We start from the raw sequence: 16,577 nt of genomic DNA, 5'->3' as shown, positions 1-16,577 counted from the left end.
TTGCATAACGTAACTCAGGAACAATACGTATTTGGATGCTGCCTTTGAGCAGAGTCCAACTGATGTTTGTGCACAAAGGACTTATTAGCCACCCTTAAGGCTCCCTAAGGGCAAGTGGCCTCACCTCCCCTAGTGGTAAATGGGCCCAGTCTTGAGAAGCCTTTTGGCATATCACTCCCTAACCCCTAGTGGAGGAAGGGACTTCAGAAGAACCCGAAAGTCCCCTGCACAAGCCTGACTTGCTGCACGCCTCCTCTGTGGGTTTGTTCATGGGCCGTCCCCTGCATTCCAAACACACCCCCAGGGTCAGGGCGTCAGGAAACAAAACAGTGAATAAAAGGAGGAACGAAAAGAAAAAAAAAACAGCGTATGCTAGTAACCAGTTAGCCGTCCTTCACTTATTCTCGACGAGATCCTATGAGCTGGAAGGAACACAGAGCAGGAGAGTTCAGATGGGCTATTGACAGGCCCGAATTCACACAACAGGAAATAGAGGAGCGGAGGCAAAGTCCCAAACCTTCCTGCCTAGATGTGCGTACGTTGTGGGTTTAAAAATTTTTTTTGTTTGTATTTTTTGTGGGTACATAGGAGGTGTAGATATTTATGGGTCACATGACATATTTTGATACAGGCATGCAATGTGTAATCATCACATCAGAATAAATGGGATATCCACCCCTTCAAGCATTTATCCTTATAAGTTGTGTTTTGCCTCTCGGAACCAAGAGGAAAAAGAGAAAGGAGGAGGAAATGAAACACGATGACCTCTGGACCCCTACTCCAAAATGTGTCCTCTCTCGATGGGGCTGGCAGTGTTGGTTGGAGGAGCAGGTGTGCTCTGGGAGTTGAGTCCCGAGTGGGACCACCCCGAGGTCTGGCAGGAATGGAACATGCAGGCAGAGCTCTGGGCCCAGTGGAATCTACAGATTTAATTACTTACATTTTTACACCTCTTAAGTATTGACTCCGTGTTTTGGAGTCCTCTTGGCAGAGATCCCACAAGGGAGCTATGGATGCCTTGGGAAAGCGCTTGTGCTGAAATTCACATTCACAGCAGATGTGCAGACATTGCACATGCAAGCACATGGGGCTGTGATGGAAGCACTATCAGTAAATGAATAAATAGTGTGGACGACATCTCCCTGATTTGTCACATTTTATAGAATAGCCAGGCATCCCCTACATGTCTCCCTCCAGTCCACATCGTAGCTCAGCTGTCACCCTGTGCAGGCTCAGCACATCTCCTGGGTCTGGCAGGTGAACGAGCTGGGAGTCTGTGTCTCTGTGTAAGCCCCTCCGCCGGCCGGCTTGCTTTAATTAATGTCTGTGTGCACCCAGGCAAGCACTTGTGCACAACTACCCCGTGTCACCTCCACCCCCAACACTCATGAGAGCCCATAAAATTAAGAGTTAACTTTCAGCGATGTGTATAAGCAAGGCTATTTTTCCCTCTCTGCTGTTTTTTTTTTTTTTTTTTACCTGGAGCTGGGTACCTAATTCTTTCAGTTGCCTTTTTATTTACTGCCTCAACATCTACAGGGTTGCACTCTACACTTCTTTCAAAAATTAAGTGAGAAATCCACTTTCCATAAATTAAAACAGTAACTTCAGGCCAGGAGCTTTGAAACAGCAATTCTCCCAACCCCCATCTCCCCACCCGCAGCAAAAACAAATAAAAAGAAATAATAAAAGAAAAAGCCCTCTCAGACCGGAGTGATTATGTAATTCTGCAGATGCCTTGCCTTTGGGGCAGCCACTGGGACGCTGGGCAGAAGCAAATTAAGTGATTAGTAAAGAAAAAAGGCAGAGGAAAAAAAAAGTCAAAGGATGTGAACAGAGAGAAAGGAAGCCTTCCGCGACTGTACAGAGGAGAACTGCTAAGAAATGATACTTGAAGTTATATTTATTATTGTAAGAGGGTATGATATTTCTGGGCAGGAATGATGGATGACAACTTGAATTTGTGTCCAGGGAATGAAGGTGAACTGTGACAGAGTTATTTATCTTGGGAATGGAGGTTAGGGTCAGGCGAGGCTGGGTGCCTGAAGGCACAAGACATTGACAAATTTATCCTGCAGGCCGTATCTGAAGCCCTTTGTTTTGGATCCTGGCTACTCACTAAGTGACCCTCATCCTTCATGTTGGCAATGCGTGAAGGATGCGGTGGGTGCCAGCGGCCCCTTCTCCCCCGCCGCCCCCGCCCCGACTCCTGCTACTAATTCTTGTCATTCACTTTGCTGACAGGCACCAAGCCCAAACTATTCCCAGTCCTGAAAGGGAAGGTTAAAATATTTATTTCGGCTCATAATGGCCTCCCTGATTTAGTGCAGGATCATTTTTCCTGTTGCCTTTGTCATTGCAGGTCACTGGAAGGACTGAGCGCATTCAGGAGCCTGGAGGAACTCATCTTGGACAACAATCAGCTGGGGGACGACCTCGTGTTGCCAGGGTTACCCAGACTGCATACCTTAACCCTCAACAAGAACCGAATATCCTTTCCTCTGCCCGCTGCCCCCACTCCCCACCCAGCCCCACAGTCGTCCCCCCACCCCACCCTGCCCAAATACCTGCAAAATGTCAAATGAGTTTTATGTGTCAGCTAAATTAAAGTATGTGAAATACAGTTCGTGGGCAGACAAAGCGTTCTGTCTTCTGGCACTCGGGACACTTCAGAGTAATTTATTATAGGTCATTCATAAATGAAACGCACCATTATATCTTCCTGTTGCTCCATTTTAGTGTAGAGATCTAAGTTATGGCTGTGAAGAAATCTTTTTAATAGATAAAAATAGAGAAAGAAAATAATGTCACCGCTGCAGAGGCGGCGAAGCCCGGTCTGTTTGCTTGGGCTTGTGTGGGAGGGCGACCTCTGGTGGGAAGTCCCGGGTAATGCCGCCAAGCGAACTTCCTCTCCTCGGAGGTTTCTGGAAGGCTCTGGGGCAGGCTTGGGGAACCGTTTTGGTGAAGGAAAGGAACTAAGGTGGCAGAGACATGTGAAGCCCAGGCCTGGCTATGCCCTCACTGGTGGATACCACGCTGGGCTGGTGATGAGAGGCCCAGGGGACCCATGATAGTGTATGGCCTCCTCTACGGAGGCAAGGACCTAGCCAGCCTAGGGTAAGACTTCCGGGCACTAACTGCTCTGGATTCTGTAGTGGGGATGGAAACAGGGAACCCTTGCTGCGACCTAAGGCCCGTAGCTCCTGCATTGTTAGTGTAGTGGATTACCCGGCACTAGAATGCCAGCTCGATGGGACAGGGAGTTTCCTTGGTTTTGTTAACTCCTCTGTTCTTCACACAAAGAATAGTGCCGGGCACCAAGTATAAGCTCAATAAATATTGGAGGGATGAATGCATCATTATCATTAGCTATTCCTTATTGAGCACTCCTAGGAATGAGGCATGGTGCTGGGTTCTTTATGTGTGTTGTTATTCATCCTTACCAAGCCCTGTGAGAAGGGTGTGTCTTTTCCATTTATCTAGACATAGAAAGAGGTGAGGCGCAGGCACACAGCCAGACACTAGCAAGATGCTAGGTCCTGGATGATTCAGTGTCAACTGTGTTGTGTCCAAAGTCCAATATCTGCATTCTACTGTGTTGCTTCGGACTCGGTGGTCCAATGGCTTTGTTTTATTGGATGGAACATTTGAGACCTGGAGTAGTTAAACCACTTGTTCACATTCATACAATAAGTTAGAAATAGAAAAGGAGACAAAGCATTTTCCTCTAGAGTATAAAATAAAATCAGATATACATGTAAGGTTTGGCACATATGCATATGCCAGCATTTAAGAGTGATTTGCAGAAGTATTTGTTAGCTACTGTTTATACTTTAAGCCATAAGTTAATGTTTTCTTTAGTCTCTAAGATATTGTCTCAGTCAGCTCTTGCTGCTACAGCACAATACCATACATGAGGTGGCTTAAACAACAAACATTTATTTCTTACAGTCTGGAGGCTGGAGGTTTGATGTCAGGATGCCAGCAGGGTTGGTTTCTTGGTGAAGATACTTTCTCACTGTATCATCACATAGCAGAGAGACAGGAAGCAAGCTTTTTCAAGTCTCTCCTTATAGGGGCACTGATCCCATCAGAGGGATCTACCCTTATGACCTAATCACCTCCCAAAGGCCTCATCTCCACATACCATCACTTTGGGGATTAGAATTTCAACATATGAATTTGAGGGAAGAACAAACATTCAGATCATAGTATTATAAATATGCTCCTTATGGTCATTATTGTCACTTTGATAGAAGTAAAAGGGGAGGGCCTACAAGTAAATTCACAGTCTTTGTCATAATGAAATTTTGGTGGAATTTTCCCTTCTTATATCTGTTAGTCAACCAAGTTTCCCAATCACTGTTTGAAAAACTTTGTAGTCTTATGGCTTTCTAGGCTGTCTTAGATGATCAGTTGGCCAATATTCTCAAATAAATCAAGGACAGAAGATTTTTAGACATGTCCTGTGTCCCAGGTCTCTGTAGAATATTAGAGTCCATGGACTTTGGTTCATGTCTCAGCTTAATCATATTTAGTGGTGTGGCCTTGGACAAGTTATCTTCTGTGAGCTTCCTTTTCTTATTTTTAAAGAAATACATTGGACTGGTTGATGGTTTTATTCACAGTATTGCTGTCACGAGAGAGAAGCAGGCCTCTTGGCTTCAGAGTGCTAAGAGGTTTTCTTTGTCTTTGGTTGAGTCCTTTCCCTATTCTGTGCCTTCACTTTTCCAATCTGTAGCAGTAATGCTAATGGAGTAATGGTAATGGCCTAGGAGGGACCGAAGCAGAAGACACTGTGTGGCTGTAAACCTGACCGGCGATATCACTGGTGCTGTTGTAGCACATTTTCTTATCAGTGAATATTCTGAATAGACTTCTTTCCTTTTTTCTCCTCTGCTCTACTAACATGATTGTGAAGATCAGCTTCCCCATCTACTTGACTCAGAAGTCACAGAGAAAGGTAGGTAAAATCAGGCAATAACAGCACATGCTATCTTCTCAACCCAGCACTTCTGATGCCACTTTTTCAGCTAAATGACTCTCCTACCTAACTGTGAGAATGTTGCAGGCTTCCAACAATTTCTAGTTTCCATATTGTTATTGCTACCCCATGAAATGCTTTAGATGTGGCCTCTATACATTAGCTTTTGCTGCATAATAATCCACCCCAACATTTAGTGGCTTAAAACAACAAATATTGACAATTCTATAGATCAGATGTTTGGCCAGGGCTTAGCAGGATGGTTCTTCTGCTGGTCTTACTCTGGGTCACTCATGCAGCCACATCTACCTGGAGGCTCAACTGGGGCTGGATGGTCTAAGATGACCTCACTCATATGTCTGGAGGTTGGTACTGGGTGTTGGCTAAACTACCTGTCTCTAACAGGCTAGCATAAGGCACTTCACATGGGAGGAGTATTCTAAGAGCACAAGCCCCATAGTACAAGTAGTCTTCAAGTTCAACTTATATCATGTGTGTTAATGTCCCATGACCAAAGCAAGTCATGTACCAACTGTAGAACAAATATGGGAAGTGACTGCACAGGGTGTACATATAAAGAAGCATAATTCATTTCTGTAACAATCTACCCAGGAGACCTTGGCATTGGCATCTTGTCTCCTTCAGATTTTACTTTATATTTGTGATAAAGGGAGCCCTAGAAACAAGTAACTATTGACCTCCTGAAAAAATATTAGCTCTTTTGTGTAAATTGAATCTTTAAACATGTTAGGAAGCTTGCTGCCAAATGAGGTTTTATCTTGAATCCTTTTGTGAAGTTTGCTTTATTTTAAATTTTTTTGGTTTGTATTTTGGCATATGTAAAATGGTTATTCACCCCACCTACCATGTAAAATCTAGATTTTTCCACTTTGGTTTGACCACAGTTAAATGTGTCTATAATAATGCTGTAGGTTCCTAGACCCTGGACACTTGGGTCATTGGCTTCTTTAATCCTTTAGCAAGAGGGACTATCACATAGTGGTTAAGAACAACAGGCTCTGAAGGCAGACTTCCTGAGCTTCTACCCTAAACCTGCCACTTTTCTGCATGACCTTGGGCAAGTGATTTGACATCTCTATGTTTTGGTTTCCTTTGAAAATGCAGACAATGCTAGTACCCATCCCATAGGTTGTTTTGAAGATTATTCTAAGTATCTCAGACATATTAGATTCTAGTAACATAGTAAGTGCTATGTAAGGGTTACTATTATTGTTGTTATTATCCTAGAGAATTGTGTAAACTCATCTGGTTTGACTTGGGCCACATTGTAACCAAGGCCAGAGTACAGATATACTTCTGAGTTTAGAATGGTTCTTTGACTTGCATAATTTAATATTGCCCTAATTGCATTCCGTGAGTTGGGTACTGTTGGTGAATAATTATTCTCATTTTTATGGAAAAACTAGAGTGGATGAGCTTTCTGAAGTCACATAGATTGTCAGTAGTGGGGCTTAGTCCAGAACCCAGGTATGCTGATTCCCAGCTCCAGACTCTGAAACCCAAAGGAGCGGCAAACATTGTACAAGGAGAGGAGCCAAGATACAAGAGGAGTCAGCATCCTGAGCCTGCCTCTGCAAGGTCCTGCTCCCAGCTGGGGCTGCTGGGAGTCTGCTCTTAAAAGGGATTCCAGAGCCCAGACCCAGCATCTGGAAAATTTCTTCTGTGTTCATCAGTCAATGCCTCCCTGCCATCTGCATACCTCCTGCTGGACCTCCCATCTTTTTCCACCAGCCCTTTTTCTCATTGTGTTCAGCCCTCAGTGTTGATGTCCTGCTCTGGTATATCTGAAAGCCTGGTTGTCTGAGATTACCTCATCTCTTGGTTTGTAGGGATCTCATTTTCTTTCTTTGGTTCATTGAGACTGGCCAGGTAGTCACTGGCTATGGACTTGAACCCCTTCCCCACTGCTCACACTCTTTCTCTCTCTCTCTCTCTCTCACACCCAACCATGAGCATGCACACGCCATCCCCGACTCTTCCACCAGGAGGGTTGGGATATTTGGTAATGGTCTCAGCCATATCATGTCTGAATAATCAACCCCAAGTAAGGTTGACCAACTGAAAATTCAGGAAAGTGTAGATAACCTTTGCACAATCAAATGATTCTCCCCCACTTTCCTTTTGGGGTGTGTGGGGGGCACATAAGCAGATTTTATTTGGAATCACACTTCGTCTTCTGTCTCCCTATTCGCTTCAGCACATGTACTGAATAGCCAAAGAGTTTGGATTATAGTGCCAGCAGGAAGAAAGAATGGTGCTACATGTTACGTAGCTAGGCTGTGGCACGGAGACCACTCCAGCGAGTCAGAGGTGGGACTGGAGTTCCTATAGCCATTTGCTGTGTCATCTTAGGAAAGTCTCTGTACCTTGTCAGGGGCCTCAGTTTCTTTATAAAATGGGTAACACACACTTCAGCATATTGTTGAGAGATTTAAATGGTATAATATGTGGGAAATCACTTTGTTAAAGACTTTACAATTTCTTGGCATATTTTACTGTTAGCCAATGCCTCGATGCATCAAAAGAAGTAGCCCAAATTGGAAGGAAGGATCTGAGGTACAGCTCATAGCCCGGTGATGGCACCTGTGCTCTCCCACAGAAACATGTAGGAACCCTCATGTTCTGGTGTTTTAAATTTTGCTTTTGTGTTAGGAAATTATAAGTCACTTTTTCCTCTAGAAATGCAGTTTCTTTAGGACTTGGATTTAAATCCAGACTCTATCATGTACTAGCTGTGTGACCGTTAACCCCTGTTTCCTTAATTGTTATTTCAGCACGATAAATTTCTGACATATGTGAATAAAAATGAGGTATGTCATTATGCTGTATATTTAGTATTCAAAAACCCAGTATTAGGATTAGCTGTGGTTAAAATCATCCCAGTGGTTATGGAGGTTGCCCTTTAACCTGCAGCTGAGCCCGGAGGGAGGGATGTGTCCATTCTCACCTGGGACAGCTTCAGACCCGCACAACTGGACACACGCTGAGAGGCTTCCCTCCTCCCTCATGCTCCAAACTTTCAAGGCAAGATGCTGCTTTGATCTTGGGCCCTCTGCAGAAAATCTCCCTTGGCAAGCCTCCCCATGACAGCTGGGCTCTGCAATGGCAACTTTCTGCAGACAACACTGAAAAAAATCTCAACGCTAAGTACCCCGGAGAAGACTTGATGAGGGAAACCAGGTGTGTGCCGGGAACCCAGCTGGAGAGAGTTGAAACTGTGCCAGGTAGCTTCACGTTTTTAAAAAAGGTACCCTTAGGAGAATCCCTGAAATGATCCCCACTGCGGTGGTCTTGATTAGCCAGGGACACCAGGTTTCTTCCACAGATTGCCTGTGGTCAATTTTCTATGCATCTTGACAAAAAAGAAATGTGAAAAGTTCTATGTTGGATCTCACAACCAGGCAACACAAGGCTGTGTTTGTCCTTGCTGACCCAGGAGACAAAGAAACCAATTAAAACTTCTCATGTTTTATCCTCTGGTGGTGCTATCAACATAAAGGTGAAGGACTGGTCTAGAGCATGCATGCAGGGAGGAGGTGCTAGTGCTTCCTGCCTGGTGTGGATTTGGGGGAGACCACCTGACTCAGCCAAATGTATCATTTATAGTAGGTAATTGAAAGGCTTAGGAAGATGGAGTTTCTGCCATACAAAATACCCAAAAGCAGGCAGGCTCTTAGAAATCTCTTTGATTCATTGGCAAAGGATGGCTGAAGCTTCTTGGAACCAGCAGACCCCTTGCCCAGGCAAGTCCCATGATCAGAGCATTCAAATGATCCACTTCTTTGTGGCCAGGGGCAGATCCAGGTTTTGGGGAGTGTGAAACCTCTGTAATTTGAGGGAGCCCTCTTGAATACTATATAATCGGGAATGCAAAATTAGGTATGAAATGAATGTTTATTTGGAATAGAACTGTATCAAAGGAAACTTTAAAATTTTAAGTTGATAAATTCCACAAATGTCAAAATACCTAGAAAAGTATCAATCTTTATTGAAGATATGCCTCTAGAGAAACTTTTTTTCCTGCAAATTTCTCATAGCTTCATTATTTGGTGAAATTTTGTAATTTTTTTCTAGAGAGAATAGGTAATTCCCTCTTTTAGCATGGTTGATCGAAAATTGATTTTTTAAAATAGTTTAGAAATGTTTCTTTCAGTTTCACCATTTATTATTGGTAGTTTCACCACTACATTATTGGTAAAACTTTTAGGATTATTACATTTTGGAGAAACTCTTACACGTTTCTTTCATATATGGTAGGAGCTGTATAAGATTTCAAGACATTTTGGCCCGGCACAGTGGCTCACACCTGTAATCCCAGCACTTTGGGAGGCCGAGGCAGGTGGATCTCCTGAGATTAGGAGTTCGAGACGAACCCAGGAGGCAGAGGTTGCAGTGAGCCGAGATCACGCCATTGCACTCCAGCCTGGGCGACAGAGTGAGACTGTGTCTCAAAAAAAAAGATTTCAGGACATTTCAATTTGTGTGTGTGTTGATGTGTAGGCATGTATACATACACTTAACAACTGAATCTTAAATGTTCTTTGAATTGATGAATGAGTTTGTTAATCATTTTGCCATCAGTTTTATGTTGGTCCCTGCATATTTGTGTTAATATGGTGGATAGTAAGAGTATTACTGGAAGCCATTCCTACTGATACTGTTGGAACAATTTAACTAGACACAGAAGTGACTGCAAATTATACAAATATTCCCCCACTGAATCATAATTAAATGTTACTCCTACGCAATGTCCCCTTAGGTGAGGATTCCCATAGACACTCCCATTGTCACTCAGCTGAAGGGAAAATGTGGTAGAAGAAGTCCTAGTGGAGTGAGACAGTGATCTCCACAGATTATAGTGTAAATTACCTACCTTTACAAATTAAAAAAAAAAAAAAATTCACATGATCATGTGACTCTATTACCAGGGTCTTTCCCAGGGTCTTGGAAGGGGCCTATGCAAGCAAGAAACCCTTAACGCATGAGCTTTATTAGCTCCATGGTAGATCTACATGTGAAGGTTCACTCCACTTAATCTAGGCCTACTTCCCTAAACATGGTGGCCGGCTAGGCTTCCTTTACTCGTCATTAAATGTTGAGAAATGACTGGTATTTCAATCCAACTCAGTTGCCCAGTATTTCCTCAACTTAAAAGCCTTGTTGGTTTGGGGTTCCATTCCTGCATATCCCCACTTTCATACAGTAGACAGAAAAAAGCCAAGCTTTGAGGAATGTTTCCTAAGAGGAAAGTAGGTTTCGGTCCGGGCTTTCCATCTGCAGTAGAGAGGGCTTCCCTCAGTCGTGTAGGGCCCTTGTCTACATAAATAATTAGAATCACTCCAAGTCAGTATGTGAGCACCATTCTGGTAGCCCACTGTTTCGCAGTCCCACAAAAGAAATACTGTGCTGGCCAGAAGCAGTAGTCAGCTTGTCTGGCTGCCCTCCCTGGAACAAGGGCCTGGCCTTGAGCTTTAAGACAGCCTGATCCAGATGTGAGTCCTAGTGCTCCTTGGAGCATCTGATGGGTTGCGTGGGTGGGCTAGAAAGTTGGAGCAAACCATGAAGGGGAGAAAGCAAGCCTGGGACTGAGGCCCATGCAGGTCCAGGTCTAGGTCCAGGCCTGGGGTACTCTACCTGAATGACACCATCCAGTCCTAGGTATTGGAGGGGGACTTAGGACATTCTGAGGAAGGTACTTTAAAGCACAGGGCACCTGAGGTGTCTGCGCCCATATCTAAGGGCAATACTAGCAATGAGACTTTTTTCTTTGTTTTTTTTTTTTTTTTTTTTTTTTTCTCTTGTTGTTGTAGTAATGATTGTGAAGTATTCAAAGATAGAACCTGCTGGAAAAGCTGAACTTACCCTGGAATTGTTCACTGTCATTTTAATTGGCTCTATTTAAATAATTTTCCTGAAGAGTATGATAATTGAACTTTAGTAAGTGTATTTTGTCTCCAGGGATTTTGATTCCTGGCCACCCACCCCTCTGTACTCCCAACCTCATCCCCCTGGTGGGACCTTCTCTCCTGTCTCTATATGAACTCCCATTCTCACCTCCTCATTCTAGTGTTCCTATATGACCATCTCTGGATGTTATTTGTGAAAGATTTGTGAGATTGAAAACAAACTTCCGTGTCTATTTCTCTGTCTTTGTTTAGGAAGCAGAGAGGATGTTGGTGAATTGAAGCCAACAGCAAATGAGTGTGCTCACAACTTTCTTTTGCTAGTTTCCCCTCTCTTGCTAGTTTCCCTCTCTTGCTAGTTTCCCCTCTCTTGTTAGTTTCCCCCTCTTGCTAGTTTCCCCTTCTCTTGCTACTTTCCCCTCCCTTGCTAGTTTTTCCCCTCTCTTGCTAGTTTACCTTCTCTTGCTAGTTTTTCCCCTCCCTTGCTAGTTTTCCCCTCTCTTGCTACTTTACCCTCTCTTGCTAGTTTCCCCCTCTGGTTAGTTTCCCTCTCTTGGTAGTTTCCCCCTCTTGTTAGTTTCCCCCTCTTGTTAGTTTCCTCCTCTTGCTAGTTTCCCCCTCTCTGGTTAGTTTCCCTATCTTGCTAGTTTCCCCCTCTCTTGGTAGTTTCCTCCTCTTGCTAGTTTCCCCCTCTGGTTAGTTTCCCTCTCTTGCTAGTTTCCCTCTCTGGTTAGTTTCCCTCTCTTGCTAGTTTCCCCCTCTCTTGTTAGTTTCCCTATCTTGCTAGTTTCCCCCTCTGGTTAGTTTCCTCCTCTTGCTAGTTTCCTCCTCTCGCTAGTTTCCCGCTCTCTTGTTAGTTTCCTCCTCTTGCTAGTTTCCCACTCTTTTGCTAGTTTCCCTCTCTTGCTAGTTTCCCCTCTTCTGCTTGTGCTCTGCTTCTCATTGTCTCTGGCTGCTCTCACCTAGGGTATAGCATTTGGCCTTGCATATGATGGTGGCAGAGCATGTGTACAAAGAATGCTTGAAGGAACTTAGTTTGGAGAATAAAAGATTTAAGGAAGACATGTGAGCTTCAAATATCTGAAGCTTCATCATGTGGAAGAGAAGAAGCCCTATTCTTTGTGACCCCAAGCAGTTAAATTGGGTCAGTGAGTAGAGGTTAGAGAAAGATTCAATTCCAGGGGAAAGAAAAACTGTTATGGTTGTCAGAAAAATGGAATGTGCTATTTCGTGGTGATTGCTTGGCAAATATTTTAGGGACCTGATTCTGACATTGGTTGGATTGGAATTCAATCTTTTGTGGCAAGTTGAAATGAAGTATGAGGAAATCTGTGTAACAGCCCAAGGTTAGATAACATCCTCACAGAGCAAGAACATCCCTTTTCTTTGATTTTACCTTCTCCTAGGTTCAAGTGGACCCCACTTCTGGGAACTGTAATCTGAGTCTTTGACTCTTGCATATGGCATTTCTTCTACCCTTGTATGTTTTGTTCCTGTAGCTCTGCTGCCATTCCCTGGCTGGGACCCCCTTTTATCTGCCGACTTGGTTAACTCCTCTCTCATATGTCTCTCAAAGTCATGGCCCAACCAGGCATGCCTATCTAGTCATCACCTTACCTAGGCTCAGCTTGTCTGTATGTAGCTCAAGCCAGGAGTTAGTATGGGGACTAAGTTGTCATTAAACCCTTTCCAGTACCTATGATTCTGTGAATCTATGGCTCTTGCCTTATTTGGTTTGGCCGTGATTGGACAGTGGGTCCCACTGGAGGATGGCTCCTGGAATAATCTCCCCCATCATGCCCCCCTCTGACTTTTTTCTTTCATTCTCTAATTCCCTCACTAACAGAGAAAGAATATATCTCAATGAGGCCTTCTGAAATAATTTCTGGTTTTCTTTTTTTTTTTTTGTTTTGTTTTGTTTTTTTCTTTTGAGACAGAGTCTCGCTCTGTCACCTGGGGGCATGATCTCTACTCACTGCAACCTCCACCTCCCAGGTTCAAGCGATTCTCCTGCCTCAGCCTCCCAAGTAGCTGGGATTACAGGCTCCCGCCATCATGCCCAGCTAATATTTGTATTTTTAGTAGAGATGGGTTTCACTATGTTGGCCAGGCTGGTCTCGAACTCCTGACCTCAAATAATCTGCCTACCAGGGCCTCCCAACGTACTGGAATTACAGGTGTGGGCCACCATGCCCAGCCCTTGTTTTCATTACTAGAAACGAATTAAGTTTTATGGTTTTGCCTATTGTAAAAATATTTTACTCTATGGAATCTTCCCTTTTAGTGTGTTTTAGAAACAGAACTATAGAGGAAAGAAAACTGTGATGAGACAATCAAGTTTATTCATTCTTCCTCAAATGATCTGGACTTAGTCTTACCTGCCTAGCGAAAGTTGGGCTGTGTTCCCAACAGTGGGAGTGAAAAAGTAGCAATACCATATACCCACAGCCGAATTGATTTTAGCCCCCACCCTGAGGTCTCACAGGAGCAGACTGGACTCATCAGCGCCTGTCAGTCATGGCCTATGCTCCTTGCTAAGCTGTTTGTCTTCCTGGACCAAGATCCTTAACCTTTGTCACATCACTGATTTGGAGTATCTGCTGGATCACTTGGCAGAAGTGACACCAGCTCTGGAGTACCTCAGTCTGCTGGGCAACGTGGCCTGTCCCAACGAGCTGGTCAGCTTGGAAAAGGATGAGGAAGACTACAAGAGATACAGGTGAGTGTCCAGGGGTTGGAGCATGGTGGGAAAAGGGAAAAAGAGAAGCTTTAGGGGATGATATTTTACTCTGGGGTGCATAGTAGATGTTTGGTACATATCAGTGGGTTTCCCGTGACAATGTTAAACTTTTACCTTTTGGTAACCTATAGCCATTGTCTCTCTTGGTTGAGGTCACAAAAGCTAAGAAAGATGAAAAGTTATTGCCTTGTCTACTTTTTTTGTGAAGTGTCAGATATTAAGTATTTTAGGTTTCCCAAGTTACATGGACTTCTCACAACTACTCAACTCTGCTTTCATAATGCAGAAGTAGTCATATGTAATTTGTGAACGAATGGGCATGGCTTTGTTCCAGTAAAGCTTTATTTACAAAACAGATGGCAGGCTAGATTTGACCCATGGGCTATAACTTGCTGACCCCTGCTCTGTGTTGTAAGATCTTTCTGTGGTCTGTCTCAGAGTCATCTTGAAGAGAGAGATGACTTCCCACCAAAATTTAGGGAGCTCATAGACAATCTCAAGAGGAAGTCCCACAGGCCCATAACTCTCCACCATAATTTAGGGAGCTCATAGACAATCTCAAGAGGAAGTCCCACAGGCCCATACCTCTCCACCATAGAGCTATGCCGTGGTGCCCACCAGCCATGCGCTTTGATGGGCTACACGTAGAAATGCTTTTTGTTCTTCTATCTACTTCTCAACCATGTGCTTTAAAAGCCCTGATCCAAAGTCATTTAGGGAGTCTTTTTGGTCTTACCCATTTTACCAAAGTCACTTAATTTTCCTTCTTCACTTAAAATTGTCTATGTTCTCATTGTTGATTGTTGTTTTGTAAATGCTTTAATGATCTTTTCATGGACCTCTCTCTCCATTATGACATAAGCTGTCATTAAACACCCCACCTGAATCACTCTTAAAAATAACTTAATAAATTTTGTATATGTATATATGCATATATACATATACATCTGTGTCTATATGTATATGTATGTGTACACACACATACATGCACTTGTTCATTTATTCATTCATTCATGGGGCCAAGAAGCTATGTGTGAAGCCAACCATGTAGGCACATTTTTGTTATTTTTTTCTAGAATGAGAGAGGTAGAGAGGGATTGGTCTCAAGTACAGGGCTTATGAGGTTGCAAAAGGAAAAGAAGAGCTAAGAAAAATTTTTTCTTTTCTTTTTTTTGTGTATCATCAGCTCTCAAATAATTACTATTTGTTTTTTCTATTGTAACTGGTCGCATTAGCAAAAGTACTAAGACCAAGGTATATGGGGTCAGATCAGAAGATCTGATGTGGAGTCCAGCTTTGCCAGTGAGACCTTTAAAATGGGAGGACAGTCTATATCAGTATTCCATAATCAAGGATCTGCCTCTGAGTCATCCAAGGCATTCTGATGCAGTTGGTGGCAATTACAACACAACAGTCCATAGGTGTTTCTGATGTCCAGTTGGCTTTAGAATTCGGAGACACTCAGCTCCCAACAAGTTCCATTTCTTCCTTTACTGTCTCACACCATTTTATAGATTCTATCTTGCGTATTTCTCTCACTTCTTCATGTATTTCCACATCTAGAGAATGGCTTCCAGTGTGTAGGAGCTGAGTTGTCTTGACTCTTGAAGCCTCATCAATGCCTAAAGTAGTGCTGGATATGAAAAAAGGGCTTGGCACATTTTTTTTTTTTTTTTCTGGAGGTGGCTTGAAACCACCTTTCCTTCTCAGGAACTAGGAACTTATAGGGAGATGCAGGGATCTTTGGCCATCTCAGATACCCACTGCCCATTTGGAATCAGATCCATTTGGATGTCAACAAATGCAGCTAATAAGCAAAGGACTATGATTCAGACTCAATCCAAGTGCTGGTTGTGGGTCATGAATCTTTAGGGAGGGCTGGATTCTACAAGTGTGGTCTATCTCATGGGCTAGCCTGGGCACCCTCCAAGCCCATCCTCCCCACTCCAGTTCTGTTCCCTTGGAAGGAGTTGAGGGGTGGGGCTAGGGAGGTGGTTTGTGAGTGCACATATGACAAAGTTGCCATGAGAGGCTAGATTCCAGAGGTCATACAAAGCCAAAATCATAACTAGTCAAAATTAACTTGGAAAATTTACATCATCCACAATGATGGCAAGATGCTTGCACTCCAAGAGAATCAGGGACTAAGAACAGCACAAGGAACAGTAAATATGTTCCCATGTAGTTACACATTCACTGCACAGCAACTGGTTGAAGAGTGGAATGGTAGGCTGATTCTCTAGCACATTTAAATTTTTTATTCATTTAATCTCTTTATTTTTTACTATTGGTTTGATGAGCGCTCACACTTGTATATGGAAAAGATCGATATGTGTTTGATATAGTTCCATTCTATGGTCTGTAAGCAGATCCGCTTTGTCCTTCCTCGAGTTTGTGCTCTATTTGCCACTGAGAAATTTTAGGGTTTTGCAATATGACTTTTGATTCTGGAGTTCCTGTGGCATTTGTGTTTATACAAAGCAATGCAGCTGCCTTTTTTTTCTTTTGGTAAAACATTTTCCTGGCCCTTCATCCACAAAACATGAGGTTTGCCTTCCTTCTAGCTGTTACCCAGAGCCTAATAGTAGAACCTCTATGTAAATTTATGTGACATTTTCACTAGAAAATTGCTTAAAAATGAATGATATTTCTACAGTTTACTGTTTTTCACTTTAAGTACATTTTCTGACAATATGTCTTCTATTAATCATTTAAGCAATACTAGGAGCCTTAAAGGAGTGTATTCAGAAGCAAGAACCCATGGTTCATTTAGTGCTGTCTGAAAAAATTTCTTATTGATTGGCATCCTCTGTGGTTATGTGATGTAATATTTATAACATGTCACCCAGCCATACATCAAAACAAGTGTGTCTGTTGTTTCATTTCCATGGGAGATGTTGATTTCAAAGAGGTCAGCCCAGTTTTTAGG

At 43.2% G+C, this 16,577-nt stretch overlaps 1 protein-coding gene across 1 annotated transcript in view; it reads left to right on the top strand.

Annotated features, from left to right (window-relative positions):
* Window positions 1-16,577, top strand: part of LRMDA (leucine rich melanocyte differentiation associated) — a 1,127,800-nt gene that overhangs the window by 594,911 nt on the left and 516,312 nt on the right. Inside the window, exons 3-4 of the mRNA XM_002820796.5 lie at window positions 2,363-2,489; window positions 13,488-13,627. Coding sequence (XP_002820842.1) covers window positions 2,363-2,489; window positions 13,488-13,627 — 267 coding nt within the window. The remainder of the gene's footprint in view (window positions 1-2,362; window positions 2,490-13,487; window positions 13,628-16,577) is intronic.

The sequence above is a fragment of the Pongo abelii genome, chromosome 8 (genome assembly GCF_028885655.2).
Source record: "Pongo abelii isolate AG06213 chromosome 8, NHGRI_mPonAbe1-v2.0_pri, whole genome shotgun sequence".
Classification (NCBI taxonomy): domain Eukaryota; kingdom Metazoa; phylum Chordata; class Mammalia; order Primates; family Hominidae; genus Pongo; species Pongo abelii.
The sequence above is the reverse complement of the archived record's forward strand: the minus strand, read 5'-3'. Positions and strand labels throughout refer to the sequence as shown.